This window comes from Ascidia mentula, chromosome 4 (assembly GCF_947561715.1).
Source record: "Ascidia mentula chromosome 4, kaAscMent1.1, whole genome shotgun sequence".
Classification (NCBI taxonomy): domain Eukaryota; kingdom Metazoa; phylum Chordata; class Ascidiacea; order Phlebobranchia; family Ascidiidae; genus Ascidia; species Ascidia mentula.
In genome coordinates, this window is record NC_138569.1 from 12,871,383 (window position 1) to 12,896,598 (window position 25,216).

The following is a 25,216-nucleotide window of genomic DNA, read 5'->3' on the forward strand; positions in this document are numbered from 1 at the left end:
TACTTCATATCGACAAACAAAGCCTTGTTAATCATTAGGCAACTTTAAAATCTGCACATTTATGAGACAGCACACGCTATTGTTTATTTTGCAGCAGAAATTTTGAGTTTATGAGAAGAATTGAAGAGGTCTTTCAGTGATATAAAGCACTAAATTACACATATGAAGACACCATACAAAACAAGCACCATCTACACTACAAGCATGCTACAAATATATGACATGGTTAATTATTAAATAGTTCTTTGGTGAATCCAACATAATCATAAGCACCAAGCACATGAACCCCGTGAGTATCGTAATATGGCGGCATGTTGTCCACACAATAATTAGCTTGTTCTCGACTGAGATTCTGAAATCATAATAAAAACGGTAACAATTCATAATAAATTACAATTATACATTTACAGTGCAGGTAAAAGTTTCCACTTTCAGATTGTATTTTGAAGGCCCCAATTTCAAATTTTTCCAAAACACTTTTATTGAGAAAGAGTATGGACATTTGTACCTGGTAGAGCTCTTCCTTGGTAACGTAAGGTTTGCCTTCTGCGCTTAATGCCTTAAAAGCACTTTCCACTTCCTCACTTGACTTGACATTTTCAGTTTCCCTGCTTATCATGAAGCCCATATACTCTTGCAAGGAAACCATACCATCCCTATATCAATATTCACAATAAGGTGTTACAAGTTGTTAGGGTGAGATGTCGTACCATCACATATTACCTGTTAGGGTCAACAAGATCAAGGATGGCTTGAAATTCTGGGTCTTCCTCTCCTTCCTCGACCATAGGAAGATCGTATCCAAGTGAACGAAGACAAGATTTGAACTCGTGATGCTCGAGGCGTCCACTTTTGTCTTTATCAAAGTGTTTGAACATCATAGAAAACTCCTTTAATGCTTCCTCGGTTACGCCAGTCATGTTTCTGGGCGCAAAACAACGTAATGGAAATATCACATATAGTTATAGTAGTGGTGAAATTACCTTGCTTGTATTTGCTGCTCCAAGTTGTGCTGCATTCTCATTCCGAGTTGTTCAAGTTGGTCCCACTGTTGTGCCAGACCGACAGTTGAATATTCAGTGTAAGCGTTGTCCAAAATCAATGCCTTTTCTAAACCAGCACCAAGTGCTTCGATCTCTTGCAGCTGAGTCTTGTACAACAAACACAGTTGTGGAATTACAAAATACGTCTAATTCAGCTTATTGTTGACACCAAACCAAACCTTTTTTTGTCTGATTTCCACAGATTTGTGTTTAGTGGCTTCCAGTTGTGATTCCAAGGTTCCAGATTCCTCCATCATGGTTGCTCTATTGGAAAAAATTATAATTCGTTTCAAAACCTATGAAAGTGTTCTTTATAGAATGTGTTGATTTGTTTGTGCTGTGTAAACCAAAGTGAGTTTGTAGATTGACATGCAGTAAAACACTGATTTGCAGTAGCAGTAAATCTTAGGTTAACCTGGGGACTAAAGAATCATCTTTTTGGGAGTAAATGACGCAGTATTTCAAAACACGGAGAACATGCCGATAACCAACACTGTCAGAAAAGAAAAGAGTATATGAAAAGAAAAGGTTAGAGAGGAAAAGTAAGCAGGTAGTTACCAGTCAAGAAGATAGCACCTGAAAAAGAAACAATCCGGAAGGGTAAACACAAACTCGTAAAGGTCCTGGTAACGACCACATATACAAACACAATTAACGATCTGTTCCATTTACCTTGTCTCTGTCAACCAATCGTGAAACGCGTTTGCGTGTTGAGCAAATTTCATTCTCGCCTCGTCATTGTTCTTTTGTCGTTCCAGTTCATGCTGCAGGTCTGTATCACGAGATGCAACCATGTTTTGCACAGCATTCCACGATTCCTGAAGTGTTTGGCGTTTGAACCAAGTGTAGGAATTATTGGAGCCAGATGGATCATTCATTGGTTTCATCTCGTTTATTTTGTCGTCAATTTCAAACAACTCTTGCAAATCATTCTCCGCGACAGACAAGGATTGTCGGAAACTTTCATGTTCTGATACAAGTGCCTGCGCGAAAACAGATTTCACGTTTAAAGAGCAATCCCAGGACGTGACTAGCGACCAAGAGCCAACTAGTTTTTTTCCCAGATGCAAACACCCCCAGACGTTCGTAATGATGATCAACTTTCTCACGTTACAACACCCTGCATTTTTTACAAAATAGTTAACCCCAGCGTTTCTGCGGTTCTTTGGAGAGATATTTGGAAGTGTTTAAACACTTAAAAAATAATTACCAAACGCGATATAATGTCTGTTAAATAGTATTGATGCCAAAATAAACAGACACACACTATACAAGAAAATAGTTTTCTTAACCTTTATTTCGGCGACTGAATGACATCGCACAGGATCTGTTAAATCTTCTTCAACGTTTTCAAACCATGAATTAAACGCGGAAGCCTTCTTGGCAAAAAGCAGACACAAGTCATTTACACCACGTAAATATTTACTATTTCGCTCGAGTTCAATTCTTCTGGCAACAGCCGCTGTTTTCAAATCCCCACGTCTACAAAATATATTATGGCACTAGATTACATACTTGTCACGGTTACGAAGCATTTGTCCTTTGCCACATACTGTAAGTTTACATAACATAGCCTAAAGAAAGCACAATAAACCTTTTCATTAGAAGTGCGTATCTTGCATTAATTGCATCAAACTGAGCGTGATCAGCTTCAATAAGTTGATCTTTTAAAGCTGTAATTTTTGACATTTCCTCATGATCGAAAACTTCCAAGCCCGCATCAAAAGTGTCCTGCACATTAAGTCTTTAAGATGCACTTTGTTGGAAAGAGCACACAAAATAATGTACGAAAGTCAACAATGTGAATCTAACAAACCTAGAAACTCCACATGTACATACCTGTTTGACAAGTAACACTTGAACGGAAGAAAGGTCCTCACCAAAGTCATGAGATTTCAAAATTTCTTCCTTTTCTGCAATCCATGAATCAACCATATCAGCCTAAAAAATAGTATTTTAAAACCATCCATTCTTGTTTTGTGTAACAATCTGTATTTGATCACAAACCTTCCAGTTGAACTGTAAAAAAGCAGAGGTTTCTTGCAGCTGCTTTTTACGTTTAGATGCAGCACCCTGCAATACTGACAGCTTCTCTTCAATCAGATTAATTTCCTCTAACACGGACTTCGCATGAGGATTTTCCTACAAGTTTAGAGCGTGACCACACTTTTATTCTCAAAAAAAAATTACTCAAAACAATTTACCTTGTCAATCAACATTTGACCGGTGGACTTGACTGCCGATATTCGATCACAATGCACACTTAGATCTGTTTCAAATGTTTCATGCTTCGCAAGTAAACTCTGGGTGGCTGCAAAAGAATCAGGGACTTGTTGTGACTCAACAACTGCCTGTTGTTGTCCTATCCAGCTGGATTCCTCCTCAAGATTGGCTCTATGAAATAATCATGTAAGTTTAAATATTTATTGTCAGTCCTCTAATAATTAGCTTGGACAGAACTTTACTGGAAATCAATTTTGATGTTATGTAATAACCAGGTTTGCCATACAGTCCTTCGTTTTAAGATTTGTCCTTATTTTGGAAGTCGCTGTCTAAAATTTAGCATCACTGAAGATAAATTACATTTCTTTTCAGCCATCCTTATTTTCAGTTTCACATTGTTAACAGCTGTAACAACAACAAAATCAAAAGAAAACAATATGCAACATACCTGAATTGTTGAAAGTTTTGAGCTTGCTTCAGCCTCAAGCTTCGTTGACCACTTAAGTCTTTTAACCAATTCCATGTGTTGTTTAGGTTATTTATGCGTTGATCAATTTCATCATGAAGTGTAACTGAACCTTCTTTGATTTTATTGCCAGATTCCTAAGAAAGTCAAATTAAGTAAGCCAATTATGTTTGTTGAATTTATATTGTCGATCAAACATCAGTACAGAATTTTTTTACCATAAGTCTTTCAATATTTGGTTCGTGGGACACAATTTCCGACACTATTCTTTTCTGCTTTTTGCACAAGTTATTGATACTTGTGAGATCCCGACCACAATCATCACTGCTCACCAACAACTTTTTCTCACTAAAACATCCAGCACAGCAATTAAATCACCTTACAAAAGGAGTAAAATACTTGATATTTATTTTCTTCACCTTATCCACGATTCTTCACCAGCTATTTCGTACAGCAACTGATGAATAGCAAGTGATTCTTGTAGCTTTGCATGTCTACAGCGTGTCAACTCCTTAATGTTTGCAAATCTGAAGACCCAACAAAGCAAAATAACAAAAAACAACATCTAAATAATTGCATTTTTAAGAAACCCACCTAGTCTCAATTTGTTCTCTCTTTGCTTCTACATCAGTACTATCCAATGCATCTGAATCATTCGCCTTTTGCAAAAGCATGCTTGCATGATGAGATAATTCTTTTGCACGATCTTCATGTGCATCCACATCTGCTTCAAGCAGTTTCTGCTTCTTCAGCAAATTCGACACTGATGTGACATCTTTTCCAACGTCCTCTGATACCAACACTGCCTCCACCTGATAATTTGTGTCTTTAAAAGTTACCAAAAAGCAAGAACAATCAACTTTTGAAGAACACCACAAAAAATATTTAATTACAAAAATCTTTTTTACCTCTGACATCCAAAACTCCAGATCTTTGACGGCAGTGATAAAGTTTTGTTGCTGGTTTGCTTCTTTCAGCTTGCTGCCCTTTCCTGCTGATTTGTGGAGCAAGTTCTGCCAATCTGTTTCCAACTTTGCAATCCGACCCTGCAACCACACAATGTTCATAATAAAACCATGAACTAATCAGCAGTCAATTAGCAGAAAGTTTATACAAACTCGAAAACAGAATTCATAAACTTTTTTTTGCATTGCGTATAAGCTGCAGACAGATGGCCACTGTTTTTTTTGCATGTTTGCCAGTTAGGAAACTGCGACATAGATTGTCACAAAAACAAAATAAATTTCAGAAGGAAACAACTCTGTTAAGGGAATGCCACACATATTGGTTCATCGAAAGGGTACACAACACACCCGAAGCACAAACGAAAATGTAGAATAGTTGACACAAAGAAAATTAATCGAATGCTTGTGCCAAAGTCAAAATAAGCATAAAGTTCAAATATGTTTTTATGCCCCATTCTTACCACAGAGCTTTATTAAAGTCTTTAAAGTTCATTATCATGCTTTATTAGTTTTCAAATACTTTTTACGTAAGATACAACACACCTGGACAGCATCTTCAGAGCCAGCACACTGATGAGTGTCAATCAGTTGTTGTCCAACATTAATCACACTTTGGATACGTTCCTTGTTAGCGTCAAGTTCAGCCTCAAATGCCTGGTGCTTTTGATGTTTGCTCTGGTGATAATATTTACAGCAAAAAGCTCAAAGTTTTGGAAATGAAAGAAAAAGGGGTGCATGGCTATTATAATTCTACGGATTCCAGTGGTGGAAATATAATGCTGCCAAGTTTAAAATATACATTAAAATTATGGTATTTTTTTCACTGCATGCAATGATGAATTAGACTGTTAAATATTTGTACCCATACCAAGCCACTTTGAATGTCCTGGGACCAAAATAACATTGGTTAAACATTTCAAGTAAATAAACATGTTAAAACATAGAATGAACCTGAATGTTTGAAGGATCCTTGTAACTGTCATCTGTAGCAGTTTGAAGTTTGTCGGCAATCCAAGCATCAGCCTCATCAGCATCTCGACTAAACTGTTGAAGAGTCTGCGTTTCACCAAGTCGTGATCGCTTCTCAATCAAGGCATTTTTCAATTTATGCCATCTGTTTTTAATTAATAATATTGAATGACATTGCCCTGCTTGCATATCTTGATTAATAACAGATTCCTTACCTTTGCAACATACTTTCGGTCTTCTCTTTAATTTGGTCACTTGCATAATGTGGAGGCTCAGATTCCATTAGCTTTTCAGATGTTGTCTGCAGACTTGATATTTTAGCTTCTTGCAAGCCAATGGCACGATCAAAGTCCTCATGCTTTTTAATAAGGGATTCAACAGAATCCAAAGAGTCCCCTAAGAACACATTAACTAAACTAAGAAACAAACAAGATTGTAAATGTAATTAAATAAACAGACCAGTTTCTTCACTTGCCAAAAAGTCCTCTCTTGCTTGCATCCAGTTTTCTGTGATGTCACAATCTCGGAGAAACAAGTGAAATTTCAGGCATTGTTCAAGCAAAACATGTCCAGATGCCCAAGCTCTGAAACAAACAAATACCCACCGAATATTAAAGTGGATTTTTAGAGTGTTGAAATGAAACACGTTGCCCTCTAACAATTAAAGATTTTTTGTAATTATTAGGACCAACCCAACAAAACATTGTTTGCATATAAGACAACTAGCAATAACGTACTTCTCCAACTCTTCTCTGCCTCTTGATGTCTCTTGAATTGCTGCATCAACATCAGCTGCAGCAGGATGATCAGCACGAACAAGAGAATCTGCTTGCTGCTCAAGGACGTGAAAAGCTGGTGACCTTGCATCCATGTCTGCTCTATATTCCTTCAAATGGTATGTTGTGAAATTAACCGGAAGCCACAATTTAAATTTACAAATACATGTAAAAAGAAGTTTACAGCAAGAAAAAACAAAATCTGTTGACAAAACTTTGAAAGTCAATGACTTTGATGTTTCAAGAGCCAATGGCATGACAAAAAAATAACATGTGACCTAAATTTCTTAATGATACACATTGCCATGTAGTACTACTCTTTCTAAGGCTTATAATAATTGTTGGCAAACTTCATTGAGGTTTTGAAGAACCAACAATTCATGATAATATGAAACTTGAGATTTTGCTGATGTATATACTTATAAAGTAATTAAACAGAATTGATATCTGATCGGTTTCACAGTATTTTTAAAGAAAAATTTCAGGTATCGGTATCGGATGAAAAATACCAGTGTCGGACAATACCAGTGTCGGACAATCATAGTGACGAAAGATGATAAAGAGATTTACATTATGGAATGACAGAACAGTAACAACACAGCTTTTTGTGAGACTAAAATGTCATCTCTTAAGTAAATTAATGTAGTGTCACTGTTGGATAAACCTAAGTCAGGAGTGTCTGCAGTTTGGTATTTCATGTGACCCAGGGCTGTGATTTAAAATAGTGTTGTACAAGGCCCACCAAGGTTTGATTTAGGCTTGCAGACTTGGTTTGCAACTTCATACAAGTGTAAAAGAAAATACACATTTATTTCATGGTTAAAATCACAAACCCAAGGGCATTTTCATCTGAATAAAATTGGCCCCCAAAACAAAATGTTTGGACACCCATAACATAAGGTAAGGCTATTTATTTAATAAAACAGGTATATGTGTTGTATATATTAGTGTCACACTTTGACAGTATTTAACCTATAACTTTTGGAGATTCTTGGACATTTCTAGAAGTTAATTTTAAAAGAATATTTTTAACAGAAGTTTAGGAAAAATCTTTTTACTTGGTGACGCTGTAATAAGGCCTCAGCACCAGGGAAATCATCAGCAACCTCTGTATTTCCAACTTGACTTTGCACATGGCTTAACCACCTTTGCAACTCCCTATAATCAGCAAAAAAATGCTGCAGCTCAAATGAGTCAGACAGAGATCTTTTTCTTGTTTCCGCCTAAATATTATAAAAAAACATTATTTATGCACAATACATTACAAATTTTTTATTTGTAGCATAAAAGCAATACCTTTCCAACCAAATCATTCCATGCTTGATTTATTTCAGAGCGCTTTGTTTGAATTGCATCAGACTGTTCTGGGTGCTGCTCAGTTAGATGTGAAGCAACAGCATCAAGGGAATGAACTTGTTCTCCTAATGCAGCTAAGTCCCTTTCCAAACCTTCATGTTTTCGTTGCAATGCCTGGAAATACAGTTATGTACAATACAACTAGTCAGAACTGAAAGCAATTCATTCACATTTTGGACAAGAGTACTAATACCCATACAGTGCAGGTGTACATAAAACAGCATATGAATTACTTTTTGGAAAATTGTTTAAATCCAAACAGTTCGAAAACAAACGTAACAGAAATATGTTTATGAGCATAGGTTCATAGCTTTCATACTTCCAGGATGGTGGCTATATTGTGAATAATTTGTTATTATGACGTAAGCAGGAATCGCATAACTGTCTCTGAAATTTATTGCATGAGGGATATTTTCCAAAAAGGCCTTACAACAAAACAAATTCAATTACCTAGGTGAACTTATCTAACTAGGTCAACATTTTTTGTGTTTGTTGTGTAAGGAATAAGCGCGACACATTTTGTGCAAAATAATTATTTCCAACCTATTTAGTTTTCTGTTAGTGACTCATAATGTCTAACACTTTTCCACAAGATGGTTTTGGTAAGATTGTTTGAGATTAGGCAGATTAATCTTTAAACCTTTCGAATGGAATGGTTGTGTGGTGCGGTTTCCGACAGATTTGTGTATCAGCCTACTTAAATTGTTTGAAAATAGAAATAAAACATTGTATTTGCTTATATGGTCACAGATTTAGTTCATACAATTATCAAACAAGACCAAATGATTTCCAGTGCCCTCACTCTGAGGTCCAGAGGAATTGGAACTTGCTGGAGAGCAATTATAACTAATCTACTTTATTTTTGTACATTATACACATAGATAAAACAGGCCATAGGGTTAGCAATAAAAATATGCCTAACCACATAACTGGACGGGGTGTTTATGGCTGGAAACCTTCTTCTTACCTGAACAGTTGATAGGTCTGGTCCAACATTGTCATTGTTTAACGCTTGGCTTTTTTCATCTATCCATTCATGAGTTTCATTAGCATCTCTAAAGTTTTGTTGTTTGTTTTATTATTTTGAGATATTTCTTTAATCACCATAGGCATAAGCCATCATTGGAACTTATCTGCCAACCTGAAGAAGCGCTGGACCTGATGTGCAGAACCTAAATTGTCATTTTGTGTCTTTACAACATCATGCAAATCGCTCCAAGCTTTGTTAAGATTCTGTCAGCACAAAAAAGGGATTTTAAATCATTGACAAAGACTAATAGACTCTGTGTGTACCAAGCACCATAAACCAATAGTCTAGGTCAGTTGAGTTGCACAAACAAACTTGAAATCAAGTACAGTGCATGATAATATTGGCAAATATCCTGTCATTGCAAACAGTAACAAAATTGTGTTACCACTGAACAGCAGTGCACCAATCCTTACCCCCACTTTTCCATTAACATGTGAACCATATGAGGGGTGATCAACCTCATCATCAGAATCCGATGAAGTTGATCCTTCCCTACTTCTGGTAACTGGAAGTTTCAGCAGTGTAGCTTCATTGTTCAGTTCATCCACACGTTTTTCACGAGCCTTAAGGTCCTAAAGGCGCAGATTGGAAAAAATAATGTTATCTGATTGATTTGCAGAAAAACATAAACATAAATGTTCTTTTGGCAGCACCGGGCACTGATGTATACAGATAATCCGAACTATTAGGTTTGGGGTTTGATTTCACTTTATACTCTTCTACCTTCTGAAAGTCATCAAGTTTTTTTTGTAGTTTTTCGACGTGCTCCAAGCCACCTTGTTGATCATTATCTTCTTGAAGTTGGTATGATGCAGCTAGTACATGTTTTTCATCCACCCACTTCACCATATCATCACATTCCCGTGCTAAAGCATGTTGCCTGCGGGAGTGCTCTAGCATGCCATGACGTCTTTTACATTTCACTTTTAGACTCTCATAGCTATAAAATAAGTTAAATAAATAGGAATGATATCTTAAACAAAGATGTTTGAGCCTACTCATTTTCAATTTGCTTTTGGCATGCCAAGATAGTTTTTTCATTTTTTTCCAATTCAGCCACTTGTTCTGTCTCATCATCAGTATCTTCCCTGTTTTCCTGATGTTCATCATCTTCAACTAACTTCAAGCTAGCAGAAGGAACAAATCCCTGCTGTTCCATCCTCTCAACTTTCCACCAATCCTAATGTGAAAAACAAACAATAAATAAGAGATGGACTAAAAACTAACTGATGGATACAGATTAATGACAATTTTAAACAATTTAAAAAAATATGTCAATCCTCAATAAATATTTTAATTTTACATTTATGATATGTAACCTTATTATACGATGACAAAAGAGTCAGAACTTCATCTTTTTTCACTGTGAGTTCCCTTGGGGATTTTTCATGATACTCATGAAGTACAATCACTTTTCTTAGGGTTTCTTCCTTTGCCCACGGACTTTGCAGCTGCAAGAGTATTAACTTGATAACTGTGTATATCAAAAATTAAAGAAAAAAAGTTGTACTATATGGACCTTGCACTGTTCAGCTTCTGTCCTTAAGAAGGTGATGTTTCCCTCAAACAATGCAACATCTGCCATGAGGGCATCGTGTTTCTTAACAAGCGACTCGGCAGAATCCTCATCAGCACCCACATCCAGTGATGATATGATTGCTTGCTTTTCCTAAACAAAAATTATGTGATTTTTTTAATAAGAGAAAAAAATGACAACTGTCGTTTAACAGTTTAGCTTTGCTTCGAAGAAACAACACTTCGTTCAGTTGATAGTTATTTAAAGTAGTAGAGCGGCAAAAGAGCAAACATTAGAAACAGAATGTTTGGTAACTGAGATACCATTGTTTGATGTATCTGAGCAGAAAACTTTCCAGTGAAGTAGTTTTGAACAAATACTATTATGTATTCTTCGACTTTCCTTTTCAACAATAATGACCTATCTTAAGTCTATATGACAAGTCCACTATCTCAGAAACTAAGGTGGAAATCGTCAGGACCACTTGCAATTGCAACAGAATGGGAAATGATTACCAGAATCAATTCACAAGTCTATATGACAAGGTTATCATAATGACTCAAACCCATAGCAACAATAGATTGCACAAAAACAAAACATACAGTTTCATATCACAGCAACCAAAACAAACTATAAGATAAAAAATGTTTTCCATGTTAAAATGTTCATCATTTTAAGTCAATGGTCCTCAACTATAGGTCCACAGTGAAAAATAAAAAAACCCACAAGAGTTTTCAAAAAACTAATACCCTTACTGCTGATTGGGCAGATCAGAAATCATAAAGTGTACTAATGATGTTTTCATAACATTTTGTCCTCTCTTATGGAAGTAGCCAAAAGTTGGAATCAACATCAAAACAGGTCTTTAAATTTGTCATGGGTGATGTCCCGTTTTTTCATTTATTGCTATGCTAATTTTTTGTGTCCTTTTGATATTTCTTGGGACCACAGAGAATAATTAATCCTGTGGTTCACAAACTTAGACAAGTTGAGAAGTCTGTGTATGATTGTCAAAATAATTTAATAAAACCAAAATCGTCAGTAAAACTTGCCAAGGAAGTTCAGATACACAGGAAAAACAATGGCTTTTCACAGCACCTACTGTACATTACCAATACACAGATGCAATAAACTATGTAGTAAATTACAATAGTATTTACCTCAATCCAAATATGAGCATCATTTGCATTTGCCAAATATTTCTGTGCTTCAATAGAATTAAGTAAGTCTTGCTCACGAGTCTCAGCACCTAGTTTCAGCTTTTTCCATTCACTGACAAGGTTATGTGAATAGGCATCTGCTTGTGTGGCTTCAAAGTGTCCTACATGTAACAAAGGTAATGTAAAAATATCCTGTATAGACTAATATACCAAATAAAGAATAGTCACCTTCATCAATAAGTTTGTTGGCTCGAGCACAAACTTCATCAACTTTGGTTTCATGTGCAGATATTTCAGATTGCACAATTTTATGTTTACGGAACAAATTTTTTGCACTCATATAATCCTTGCCTATGGCAGACACAGGTGGTTACAAGTGGTACAACTTATTAACATTCATTTTTTAAAGTCATACTAACCAATGTTTGGTGTTGTGACAATTGGCCATTTGTCTTGTATCCACTCCATCTCATCCTGGATATCTCTAAACAGCTGCTTACTTTTCTGAGATTCCAGAAGTTTTTCTCTTCTTTTGGCCATTGGAATCTGATTTCAATGTAAGAATGCAACTTTTAACACATGCAACAACAGAAAAGCAGAAGTGTGGAATTCAGCCATGAAAACCAATTTGCTTGAAACATAATTTTTCGATTCATTCCCAATATTAAACTAAAAATGAACCAATTGACCAGATTGTAGAATTTAATTGGCTGAAACTAGCTTTCACAATCAATATTCAATATTTGTACCATAGGATTTGTATCATAGGATTTTATCTCACATTCCCTTTTTACTCGATTATAAGCCGCCCTTGAATGTTGGCCATACGTAAATGTCAAATGTAATGTTTAGTGTGCTACAACAAGTATTGTTACCAAATATACCATTTAAAATTGTTAGTTAAGTTGATAACCTTGTACCATAAAACGTATCGGCAAGCAAGAATTTTAATGAAACATACAGCTGCCGATAAAATGATGGTGTGACATTAAAAAATGTGAGAATCAATTAAATGACAAGTGCTTGAAATTTTCTAGTACTGGATAACTCGGGATGAAACAATCTCATTTTTGTACCATGTTGAACCACTGCAATTTATTTTATTTTCTAAATTTATATTTTGGTTTTAGTTTTAAGGCTTGTACATACTTGTGTGGGCTGTTGTTCGTAACAACTAACTGGCCTACCAATTCTTTAAATATTTGTCAGCAATCCTAAAATAGTTAAACCGCATTGCCCTATAATGTTGTTTAGTTGCAGTTTCAGAAAAAATTTTTAAATACAGCCATCGCAAATAAAATAAAAAATCTGCTGGTCCCGTGGTCGGTAATGTCTAAATTATACTATATCATGCTCACTTGCAAGCTGTTGTATTTTTCAACAAGGTCTTCCTGCTTGTGCATAATTTCCACAGAGTTAAAATGATTATTTGCAACATGCTGTTTTGCCAAAATTTCTATTCCATCAACACGTTCCTAAATACCAAGTACCATGTTAATATGAACAACATGTATAACATATAGAGAAAATATACCTTATGAACTTGAACATCAATTTCTAACAGTTGATGTTTTTTTATTAAAGTGGCAACCGATGAAACATCAACACCCAATTCAACAGAAGAAACTGCAAGTTTGGTTTCTTCAGTCCAACGAAGTAGTTCAGACACAGAACGATTAAAAACTTGCTCTTCACATGCATTTGACAATTTGCTTCCTGGTATATAAATAATAGATGTGATGACAGGAGTCGAATACATGTTGAAAGATAGAATTCTCAGTTCGCCACTGTTTCCAATGAAAGCTTTAAATGTTATTTAATTGTTGTTGCAAAGTATCGCTAACAAAAACATGTGTGCTGTATTCATGTTTGAAATCTTACGAAATAGACTATAAATAGTCTTGGCCGTTTGGTCAGCAAAGTCGGCTGGCTGATAGTCTGTCTGCAGCTTATACACCAGACTATAAATGTTTCAAAAAGTACTTTATACCCCTCTCTTTACAATCGTTGAGCAACTTTTGCCATTTTTCTTCCACTTCAGTGGCCTCAGTCTGAATTTCATCATTGGCATAATGATTAGCGGCAACAAGTGACTGGGCATCATTCAGACAGGAGTCAATGCGACCTTTACTGGAAAATACTTCCTCCTCAAACACTTTATGCCTTTGCAATTTTCCTCTGATATTTATTGGATCCTATTGATTTTTTCAAGAAAATTTGGCTTTCGATCATATTATAAATAAAAGTATTTCATCATCATTGTCAATTTACCTGATAGGAATCATCATTTGCTGTTTTTCCTTTTTCTGCCATCCATGAACACAAGTTTCTTGCATCCCGCTGGAATGACCTAAACCTATTGGCATCATCCAAAGTTCTGGCCCTCTCTTGTATACATATTTTTAACAACTCATGTCGCTTCAGCAACTAAACATCAAACAAAGGAAAAAGTTAAGATGAACATCACACAAGGGAAAAAACATTTCAGTAGGGTTTTGAACCACAACATACATTATCCCGCCGAAAACTAATTTCTTCTGATGCATAGTGGCCTCTGTCAATAAGTTTTGTTGCCACTTCATCTACAGAATTAATTTTTTCCTCTTGTGCTGCAGCAGATTTGCTAAAGTCATCGTGCTTTCTTATAAGGGTTTGAACAGAATCCAATGATTCCCCAAGATCATCTTGAGCAATTAAAATTTCCTAGAAGTACTAAATTAATACAAAATCTAAATTCTATACCTTGTACATTATTACCTGTGTTGCAAGCCATGATTCTGCCTGCTCAGCATCCCGGTTAAATAATGCCAAATGAAGGCATTGGTCATACAGCGCCTGTCGTTCTTCCCATAACTTTAACAGTTGTTCATGTTTTTTCATCAATTCATCAACTTTTTCTGGTATAATACCTGGTGCTTCTGAAGTCCTTGTTTGAATGCTAACAGACATGTTACAAATATTTGGCAACATATTGGACAAAAAACATTTGTGGTCAATACTAAAACAACAACAACATTACAATCACAGGACAACTGTACCAAATAACTGCAGATCAAGTTTGGTTTATTACTTGTTTTTTTCTTTTTCATTATCTGAATCGGAGGAAGACGATGTTGAAGATTTTCTGGAAGATGCAACAACTTCAACAACCACAGTGACAGCAGCTGGGTGCCTCTCAGTGATTAATCTGTTGCCAAATTCGTCAGCATGTCTAAAGCTGCTTTCCTGAGCAGCAATCTTGCCCTGTATATGCATAAACTTAATTTTCTTCAGTACACAAGACAGTTTATAGACTAACTCTGTGTTCTTGGTGTTTGTCAACAAGCGCCTCTGCACCACACACATCTGTTGCAAGCTCATTAGCCAAAATACATGATTCTGTTTCGTCACACCAGATAAGCAATTCCTTGCTTTCAGCCAGAAAGCTCTAAGCAAGTAACTCTTCTTTTTAAAAAATACAATATATTCTCAAAAAAAAAAAATATGATTAATTAGAAAGTAATAATGATTAACAATGTTTAGGTTAACGTTACCAATAAAATACTTTTCCTTCATCAAATTATTATTTCAATAAAGAAAAAAGTTTGGAATGCCCTAGCTTACACCATGATATAATTTTGGAGATATTTTTTGTGGGGTGGTAACAAGTGCCAGTGCCATAACCAACTTAGTTAAATAGGTGTAACTCTTTTGTTGAATTGTTCAATTACATTTCACAAAAAGCAAAACTCACTTGCAGATCGTAGCTTTCTTGTAACCGACGTTTTCTCTCATTCATCACAGATTTGACACAGTCCCAATTGTCAATCATGTCTTTGCACTGAATAGAAACTGAAAGACTGTGTTCCTTTTCGATTCTTGCAGCTTCTTCGGAAAGTTCAGAAACCTGTACACCACATAAAAAGATCCCAAAATAAATGAAACTTTAGAGAAATAGTGTTTAAGAAAAATGAAGAAGCTGTAAGAGCATACAAGTTTGCAAATTACAGTGCTAAAGTTAGCAACAGTCCCAAATCCGTAACCCAGGTGGCTGTTACTTGAGGTTTCTAATTAATTGCCATCAGGCCAGTTGGCAATTGGCCCACAAAAAATGCATTTCAGCAAATGAATAGCTCACAGCAGCATCCCTGTCAGAGATGTAACAAAACCTAATAAATTAAAAACACATCAAATTCCTGATAAACTGTGTAAGTTCCAGAATTACATCAGGCTAAAGCTACATAAAAGAAACTCTCCAAATGTTACAGTCAGTTGAGATACCAATCTAAGGATGTATAATATATATCGAGAAATATTAAATAAACTTATTAACATTGTTCTCACAAAAATTATCTTAAATCTTATTTGCCAAGCTTAACATTGGTCCCAAAAATCACAACCACATTGTCAGGAAATCATATGATTCACCACACCTTTTCTTCTAAAGCAGCCAAATCGCGTTCCACACTTTCATGGATTCTTTGAAGAGCTTGCACAGAACTTACATCTGACCCAACATCTTCAGAACTAAGGCTTACTTCTTTGTCTTTCATCCAAGATATTGTTTCTTCAACATCTCTACAATAGATTTTATGACATATTTGTAGAAAGGTTGTTAAAACAAACCCAAATGTTTTATTGGAATATACCTGTTAAATTTGTGAACTTCAATAGAAGTTGTCAACATTTTATTTCGGGTTTCAGCTTGATTGTTTAGATTTTTCCATGCTAAATTTACTTCTTCCTGTTTGCTCTGAATATGTTCAGATTCTGGATGTTTTTCCTCTGTAACCTAAGAAAGAGCAATTTGAAAGTTCACTTAACTACTTTTTTAACCAAATATGCAGTCCACCATTTTTTCAGCCTCATCATTGAGATCTTTAATTCTTTCACCAAATCCTTGCAGTTCACTTAAAAAATCATCAAATTTTCCATATAACATATTGACATGATCAATATCGTTTCCTGTATCAGTTGAAGTTACAACCAACTCCTGCAAAGCAAATTAAACACATTTTTAAAACAATTTTGTGTTTTTTAATGATATCCTACTTTGTCATTAATCCAATAAAGTGTTTCATCGCACTTTCTAGAAAAAGTCACCCATGACTTTGTTTGTCGAAGTCGTATGCCTCGTAGTTCCAATGCCTTGATCAATTTATCCCATAATTCATGAAGTTCCGACAGGCGGTTCTGTTGCAAAAATTTGATAATAAATTAATCATAATCATACCTTGAGAATTACAACATCTAGCTTGTACACTGAATATTAAAATTGTCATCGCAACCATAAAAAAAACCTACAGAATAATACTTTGAGAGGTATGCTTATTTTTATTTGATATGTGATAGGCTTAGAAACTATAATAATGACAGATATTCTTTTACTTTCGTTGTTGACTGTTGCTTTTTGTAATAACACACAAAACAAGTGTACAAATATATTAAAAAAAGATTCTATTTGACAAGACCAATGTTTCCGTTCCCGAACATACCTGGATTTTACTTTCAGTATTTGGCCTTTCAATACCAATGGCTTTGCCTTCTTTATTCAACTTTGACAATGATGCCACATTGGCATTAACTTCAGCCTCAAGAGCACTGTGCTTCTGTATTCTTGCCTATACAAATTGTTTTTGTTTGTTTTTAGTTTGGACAACTAAAGTTGTTGTATTTGCACAATTAACTTTTTTATATAATATACCCAAAAAATGCATATAAGTAATATCATGCCTTCGCATAGCAAAGTAGGATCGCCCCACTGCGCAGGCCCTTTATATTTCAGCCCTCGTATTCTGATAATAAGGTTCACAGACTTCGCAGCCAAGGTATTACAGCCAAGCTGGATTAGCCACTTCTCCCGACAAGTCAGAGCAAGATCTGGAAAATCAAGCTTCCGGTGAATTTACAACCTTGGGCTAACTAGGCCCAACGTTCTACCAACTGAGCTACAGGAGCTCATTGGTTTCACAGGGTATATTGTGACCAAGGTTGGGCCTTGTTAGCCCAAGGTTGTGAGTTCCAACCTCACTGGGAGCTTGATTTTTCAGATCTCGCTCCCACTTTCAGGAGAAGTGGCTAAATCAGCTTGGCTGCAAAGCCTGTAAACCGTATACCCCCAAAATTTAGCAAATACACTCATAGTCATATCCAGGGGGGTCTGGATTTGTAATGCTCGATTAACCTTAATTTACAGTAAAAAAATCAGACAATAAAAAAAATTAATACCCCCCCTTTAAAAATCCTGGATATGCCAACACATGCAAATCATATTGCAAAACCAGTGAAACATAAATAAAAAATTACACTAAAACAACACACCTCCAAATTTGTTGCATCTTTAGAACTGTCATCATAAGCAGCTTGAGTTCTATCTAATATCCATTTTTCAAGTTCCATAGCATCCCTAATGAACTGTTGAAAACCCAGGGCATTCAACAACCCTTCCCGACGTGCAACCAATGCATCTTTAAATGCCTGTCCACCAACCAAACATTTATTGGCAATATGCTGATACAACCTCAATAAAACAAAACAAGCCTTACCTTATACTGTGACAGAATGTGTTCCCGTCTTAACTTGATGTCCTCCACAGTTTCAAGTTGAACAACTGATGTTGCTATATGTTCAGTAGCCATAGCACTTTTTTAACTACCTCTGTTAACAAAAAAATTACAATTTGCTGCTGTTATGCAACCCAAATTTAAGCAAGCATCTGGCAAGCAAGATGAAAAAGAAATATTCTTAGCATTGCTTTCAAGCAAGGTAATGTTTGTTAATCTTATAAAGAATATTTTTTTCTGAGGTTATGTGGTACACTATTTTCTTCGCAATAATTTGTTTTTGCAATGCATAACAAAAGCAAAAATATTTATTGTTATAGGCAGAAAAAAAAACTATGGTGCATAAACCATCGTAAAACTAGTGATCATACAATCAATAAAAGCACTTTAGTTTTTAGTTTTTTCGCTTCACAATGCAATTATGTTAACCAGCTTTTTAAGAGATTAGTACAGACATGTGTGTTTGTGTGAATCATCACAATAAATAAAAAATGCAGCTGCAAAAAAATCAAGTAAGAATTTCAGTGACCCAGTAATTGCAAATTGGGCTTTGTATAGCCATATGCAGGACCTGGACCAAAAAATAAGCACACTGGTTTTTATGTGACACAGTAGATAAGAATTATGATTTATTTGGGAAAATACTACTAAACCGGATCACAAAGTTTTCGCCAAACTTGCTCCACATATAAGTCAAACAGCAATAGGTGTGTAAAACAGCAATATGTGCGAATTTTAATGAATATGCGCGAACAGGTCAACCACCTGTTATTTTTGGTTATGTATTTGAGTTGAAATACTACACGAAATTGTAGCGTTAATATTCGAACAGATTTCTATGTTACATAGGCTTATATGTGGATCAAGTTTGGCAAAAACTTTGTGACCCGATGTAAAAGTACCTTCCATTTATTTGGTGGTATTTCCAATTTATTGATTGTTGACATGACCATCTAAATAGTCTACCACTGTTGTTTTAATCATAATGAAAAAACTAGTTTCTAAAAATGAAGCACACCTCTATTTGCCATGACACTTTAATTGCAAATAAGAAAGTGTGTCAACCAACCATGAATATATGTTGTTTCTTAATCAAAGATTGCAACACTTTTATCATAACTTTTTTAAGAGCAGGCAAATACGTCCAACAAATAACAGTTAAATATGAAAATTATAAAAAAAAGGCTGCAAACACATACAAAACTTACCAAAAACAGACACATGAATTAATACAAAAAAGGAATTGGGAGCCTAATACTTGTATTGTATCATGCAACAACCAACAATGTTTTGCCTTTATTCTGTACAAACTAAATCCCAACATACTGGACATAAATACCAACAAAACTGCAATGATAATAAATGGAAAACTGCACTATTCTCTATGTAATAAACAAAATAACGACCTGGAAAAAGTTAAAAAAGGGCATTTACAATCTTCGTTTAAAACTATTACAAGTGAAACGAAGAGCTGCGCCCTTGCGTTGCGCCGGTGCTTTCGGGGTGCGCCCTATTTATATCCTGTGACGTCACAATCGTTTAACATTTCTCTTTCTGAACAAACATTCTATAGATGGCCTAAAACTTTCTGTTTTGCAACCACCTTTGAAGATTTCTTTACACATTTCTACTAACATACAGGAAACCATTTGTGTTTTATCGTAGTGTGCTAATTATACACATATATGATAGGTCCGTAATGGTATGTCTACTGATTGTCTCGGTCATGCATGGATGCATCCGCTCTGCTCTCTGTAGGCCGGCGTTAGAGCATAAACACCAAATGCATTTGTGTACTTGACTTTATGCATTTATTTACAATTAAACGCATGTAGCTCTCCAGCCAACCGTAAAACTCGCAGTTTAACGACAAAGCGAGTCTTGTATCATTCCTCAATGTAGTTTTATCATTTTTAATTGCCTCAACAAACATTCGTTCATTTGTTCATCAATTTAAAAATGGCTTGTTACGATCTTGTGATTCAATCTAATGTGCTCCACTCTTGCACGCAACAGAGATCAATCCTTATGTCATCTTATTCCACGCATTGCGATGAAATTTTTCGCTTACGTCAGACAGATTTTATTACCTACCTAAGCTACGATATAGTTGTACTTTTTGCCCGGTCAACACGCCTCTAAACGAGTCTACATATTGACCGCTTCGGCTGTTGAGCGAGGCAGCTAAAAAATCAATCGAATCGACTTTCTGTACTCCGATTCTGCCTCAATACGCAACATCTGAATGACTTGTCTCATTAAATTTTGATATCGTTATATTGCGAGTTTTGCGAGTAGGCTATTACATAAATATTATATTGCGACTGTTAACTAGCATAAATACTACAGCAGCCTGATCAATTTCCATGTTCCTCTATTTTGGTGTGATGAAGAAAAAAATCTCAAGCCCACTGAAGTTTTGCCTTGTTAAATCACAAAAGATGCATTCGGATTATTCTGCGTCACAAAATGACAAAGTGACGTGCGATTTCGTATGTTGTGCGATACTCCCTTTGGACCCCAAAAATATATGTTTACTTTTTACATCAACTGCAATTGAATTGGTGCGAACTGCATAGTTTTGCCCCAATAAATATTACTTTTTATTTAAATGTTCTGTTCATTGCATTTAGCCCCTGGAAGTTTAACGAATTTATATATTTTTTAAGTTTTTTAGGTACACGTTAGACATATACCCTAGACTAGTTGAAAAGCTCTTGACTTCTAGCGCAGACAATCAAAGAACCAAAGGCTAGAAACTAGGAACAACCATGTTCGTAATTATGGTTTACGCACTAGGTAGCACTTACGAGAAAGTTGTGCCTGTCAAACGATACGAAGGTAAAAGGCTAACATAAAATCGTAACTTTTGCGCACGTCACAGTACATTTGTTTTTCCCGAACTGTCACTGGAAACATCATGTCTGGATAAATTTTGATAAAGCCTGAGAAAGGGCAAAGTTGTTTGCCACATTACAATTTGAGATTATATATTTAAGATAGCCGCACAGTGGTCGACATGTTTAGAAATTGAGCATATATTATTCTCTTTCTTCATCTCATCCCGGTTGTATCACATCCGGTCCGGATGACGTGTTGTGCTTGGGTCTTGATCACCAACGGATGTTTTACTGTTTACAAAAATAAACCCCTGAAGTCCGCGTTCAGTTCCGGTTTGACGCCCTGGCTCCAACAAGCTAGTAAAGTTCTGTGCAAACATGCGGATTACCTGTAGCGAAATTTTGTTTTTTTCGCATAATCGCAACCGACTTCGCATAATCAATAGGTTTGACTTCACAATCTTCAGAAATCGGGCAGGACTGTTGCATGATGCACGATGCATACACTGCACTGCCTGTTTTAGAAAGATTTCCTGTGAGCATTCAATCTATTGCATGTTACGGTGAGCAAATGCCTATGAAATTTTAATTGTGGAAAGGTTATTTGAAATGAACAACTGTAACCAGCGCATGTTGCATTGAATATCTTAGGAATAGAGGTTGCAAATGTTTCAACCATAATCAATGGATTTGATGTCACAATCCTGTAGGTGAAGATTGGTTAAAAATGCGTACATAGGTTTTCGCTGACGTATGACGACAATTTGTTTTTTACTACAACATTGCAAGGGGACGCCACGCAGTCTCTATTCGATTTGATCTTTTATTTGAGTAATTTGTTTTCATAGTAAAGCGGCTTCCTTTCAAGCGCGTGTGGCGCGATTTGGTCAAATCAGTGAAATATGCCCGAAACCGGCCCAAGACAAATAAAAATTGGCACGAAGGCACGACAATTACAGAACTTAAATGTGAATTAAGACATGGGAAACGTGTTTAGAATTGGCCCGTGCAAAAACGCGGAATACAATCATCATTGAGATGTAAAACTGGTACCGGCAATGAATTAATGATATTAAAGCTTACTTTGTCTGACAGCCGGAAGTCACTCATCTTTCCAATCGTATCGAATTGTTTTTGCACATCTATCTTGAGTTTAACCACCTAAGTTAAAGGCAGTAAGTATTGACATAAAAACGTTGCAGTTTTATATCGTACGATTTAGAATGCAAAAGCGTACGCCAGGGGTGACGACTTTTAGTATTAAAGGCCCAAAAAATCTCCGCGGGACACTCTTTGGACACTCCTGTCGTACGCCTTAGCGCCTAATTGTCACTTTTGGTGCTTGGTAATTTTGTTCCTCAACATATTTCGCTTTGCCCAAACTAACTTTCATCTAAATTCTAAACTAGTGCATTTTCAGCCAATCCTTGTTGCAATATGACGCCTGACCAATTAATGATACAACATAAAAGTAAATCTTATCTTTTCAAATAGCACAAAATAATAGAATGAATCTAAAGTAAAGTGAGACCTGCCTTTATAGCCGGAAATTTAATTATCATTCCGGCACGAGAATGTCGTGCATGTAATTTCACCGTAAGAGAACTAATTGGGTAGCAGCGCCCATATTGCCAAACGATTTGCTGCAAGCGTCGGAATAGCCTTCGTCGGTCTGAAAATCGGCAATAAGGGATTGTGGTCAGTCATCAAAATAAATTTTCGGCCGAAAAGATACTGAAAAAACTTGCGAATAGCAAACACCATTGCCAAAGCTTACTTTTGGATCTGGCTGTACCTCCTCTGGCATTCAGTCCGCAGTGTTTTAAAAATATTTGCAATGGGCTTTTCACTTCCGTCCGCGAAACGATGAAATAAAACTGCACCAATTCCTACACTAAATGCGTCACACGCTATTCCAATCGGTAGGCTTGGTTCAAAAATATGTGAGAACATTGTCTGATGAAAGAAGATGTTTCAATTGCTTGAAAGGCTCTTGTTTTTTTTGCCACCTCCAAGTAACTGCCTTTTTCGTTGGTGGCATTTTTATGACGACTTTTACTTCCTTTGGCAATACTCCCCATAATGAGAAAATGCCAAAGGTATTCGACGCTTTGCTGTGCGAATTTGCATTTCTCCTATCGGCAACGCAGACCTTTTTCATCAAGTCGAAGCAAACGACGCAAATTTTGCAAATGGTGGATGTCGTCTAAAAATACCGCTACACCAGGTAAACCATGTGTGGTGTCGTTTATTAACTTTTCGACTTTTCGAAAATGAATGGCAGAACATTTTGAAGAAGAAAAAATAGTGTTAGATCAGTGGTTCTTAACCCGGGTTCGATTTCGACGTTTCTGGGGTTCGAAGAAGGTCCAATGAACGTTTCAGTCATATTTTTTCAAAAAAATAAGTTGCAGAAACAAAAATATTGAATTTCGTGAGTTAAGTAGGAGGATTGATTGTAACCATTAAATAGATTCACTGTGATGTAACAATCAACGTGACTACTATTTGTACTCATAGTAATTGCTTGGCACAGTATTTTGGGCACTTGCGTGAATTTGAAAATCGTTCGTAGTCATGGCTGACGTAAACAATCACGATATAAAATTCCTGTTGCTGCCAGGCATATTGCAATTAAAAATGTAAACAATCACATACATAACGTCATTAGGCTTCAGAAAAGGACTTTTCAAAACATGTTTTTGAATGCTGTGGTGCAATCAAAACACCATTGGCATATTATGCTATAAAGTTATAGCTGATTTATGACAATGCATAATAATATGCGTTACAAAATTCGTCCAAAGTTAATATTTTTTTACATTTTCATAAATTTTGTGTCAATCTATGCATCTTGCCAAAAAATTATCGAAATCCCACGATTAACGGCAGAGTTAGTTACGGGCGTTCAAAGTTTTGTCGACTAGCGTCTCTTTGGTCCTTAAAAACACACTTAAGGTTGATATTTAAGATCAGATAATAACATGAATTATTAGTACTACTAAGTTTTCTCACATAGATTGCACAGTTTTTCTGGTATGAGAGAACACAGTTTTTCGGGTATGATTTCTGCGTTTATAGACAAGTTTAATATGTTTGGAAAGCTTGATTTACGTGCTTTCATTTGTTGGTAAATTGAAAGTGGGATCATAACCAGGGTGTCGATTTATGCCTTTTTCGCCATTCCAAGTGTTCGACACGCGACGCCACTGTTCGACACAGGTGCCGTGAATAAATTTTAAGTTACCGATATACAATACCACGAACAGACCAACGTTATTGTTATCTACCAAAGTCCATAAATTGAATTACTTAATTTAGCCTAACGTATCGGTCTTGCAACATTCACATCGATCTAACTAGTTTTCTTTTTTCGAAGTTCTGACGGCAACAAATTTTCTATTAACATGTTGTAAATTTTTTGCCGTAGATGCTAGTGGCAAAAGCGGCTCGAAGACGTTGGTACCAGTATAAGTCGTTTGATTTTAAACCACAACCAAATATTTGGGAAGAAATTTGTATTTCGAGTCAGTATCAAACAACAGCATTTAACCGAACGGTTACGTAGTGTTGAAAACTTAATGGCATTATCGTTTGGAAAACCCCACCCAAGATAAATTTGACTGTTTAGATGGCTAAATAAACGCAACCGCAATAAATTTGTGGACAAAATCCATGCAAAAACCAGCGCAGTCAGCACTTGCTAACGTTCAGCGAATAAGCGCTAGCGCATTAAACTAACCATTGTTCCGAACATGGAGCATTGTTACCGAACATGTGGCATTGTTGCAAAACAAGTACTATTTTTCGTTCAATCGAAAAGAGACTAGCCTCTACACATGCAAGGTTTTTAATTGTTTTGTCGTTATTTCAACGTGTGTATTCTAAACTTATGTAAGTACAAGAATCATGTAATCGAAATATGGTCGTTCTCATGCGTTAGTTACCAGATACGACATTTTTACTATTCGACACGCACGACAATTTTTCTCAAGATGTTCGACCGCAATAAAAAATCGAGGCCCTGATCATAACTATGAAAAACGTTATTGAAGAAAAGTCGATATTTTTTCATGTTTTCGAAACATAAATTCATATTTCTGCAATTTTCCCATCGAATTTTTTAAATATTTTAATATCCTTTGAAAGAGTTACGCGCGTAGAATGATTTGCGCTAACATTTCACTGGGCAAATCTCTCTTTCGCAACTTATGACATACCGGTAATACGCATATGATATTCATAACCGATTATGAATATGTTTTTTTACATAATATTGATATCGTTAGAAAGGTCAGCCTATGATCTATTAGGCCGGGTCCACACTCAC

General features: G+C 35.9%; 1 protein-coding gene across 1 annotated transcript; it reads right to left on the reverse strand.

Moving 5' to 3' along the window:
• Positions 1–65: 65 nt before the first annotated feature.
• Positions 66–18,140, reverse strand: LOC145899077 (spectrin alpha chain, non-erythrocytic 1-like). The gene is made up of 49 exons (XM_082987787.1): positions 18,029–18,140; positions 17,805–17,960; positions 16,979–17,104; positions 16,536–16,676; positions 16,336–16,476; positions 16,133–16,275; positions 15,917–16,061; positions 15,238–15,390; positions 14,803–14,931; positions 14,575–14,747; positions 14,262–14,442; positions 14,016–14,207; positions 13,776–13,931; positions 13,495–13,699; positions 13,039–13,220; positions 12,863–12,979; positions 11,924–12,050; positions 11,733–11,855; positions 11,505–11,665; positions 10,348–10,497; positions 10,148–10,279; positions 9,827–10,008; positions 9,552–9,768; positions 9,242–9,400; positions 8,940–9,031; positions 8,766–8,853; positions 7,739–7,912; positions 7,501–7,665; positions 6,404–6,552; positions 6,126–6,250; positions 5,882–6,062; positions 5,649–5,811; positions 5,241–5,372; positions 4,641–4,778; positions 4,327–4,544; positions 4,152–4,259; positions 3,951–4,080; positions 3,715–3,869; positions 3,248–3,437; positions 3,051–3,185; positions 2,883–2,984; positions 2,638–2,774; positions 2,336–2,525; positions 1,716–2,026; positions 1,223–1,307; positions 984–1,150; positions 724–924; positions 509–656; positions 66–352 (listed from the first exon to the last, which is right to left on the reverse strand). Exons 1-49 carry the CDS (start codon positions 18,119–18,121, stop codon positions 227–229), a joined length of 7,494 nt encoding a protein of 2,497 aa, XP_082843913.1. The 5' UTR covers positions 18,122–18,140; the 3' UTR covers positions 66–226.
• Between the last annotated feature and the right edge of the window lie 7,076 nt (positions 18,141–25,216).

Excerpts from the sequence above, each read along its gene's own strand:
- LOC145899077 (XM_082987787.1), bottom strand. The coding sequence starts at position 18,121 with ATGGCTACTGAACATATAGCAACATCAGTTGTTCAACTTGAAACTGTG. Across the intron at positions 10,498-11,504 it reads ATGCTCATATTTGGATTGAG|GAAAAGCAAGCAATCATATC; the intron begins GTAAATACTATT and ends ATTTTTGTTTAG. Across the intron at positions 7,913-8,765 it reads CAGACCTATCAACTGTTCAG|GCATTGCAACGAAAACATGA; the intron begins GTAAGAAGAAGG and ends CTGTATTTCCAG.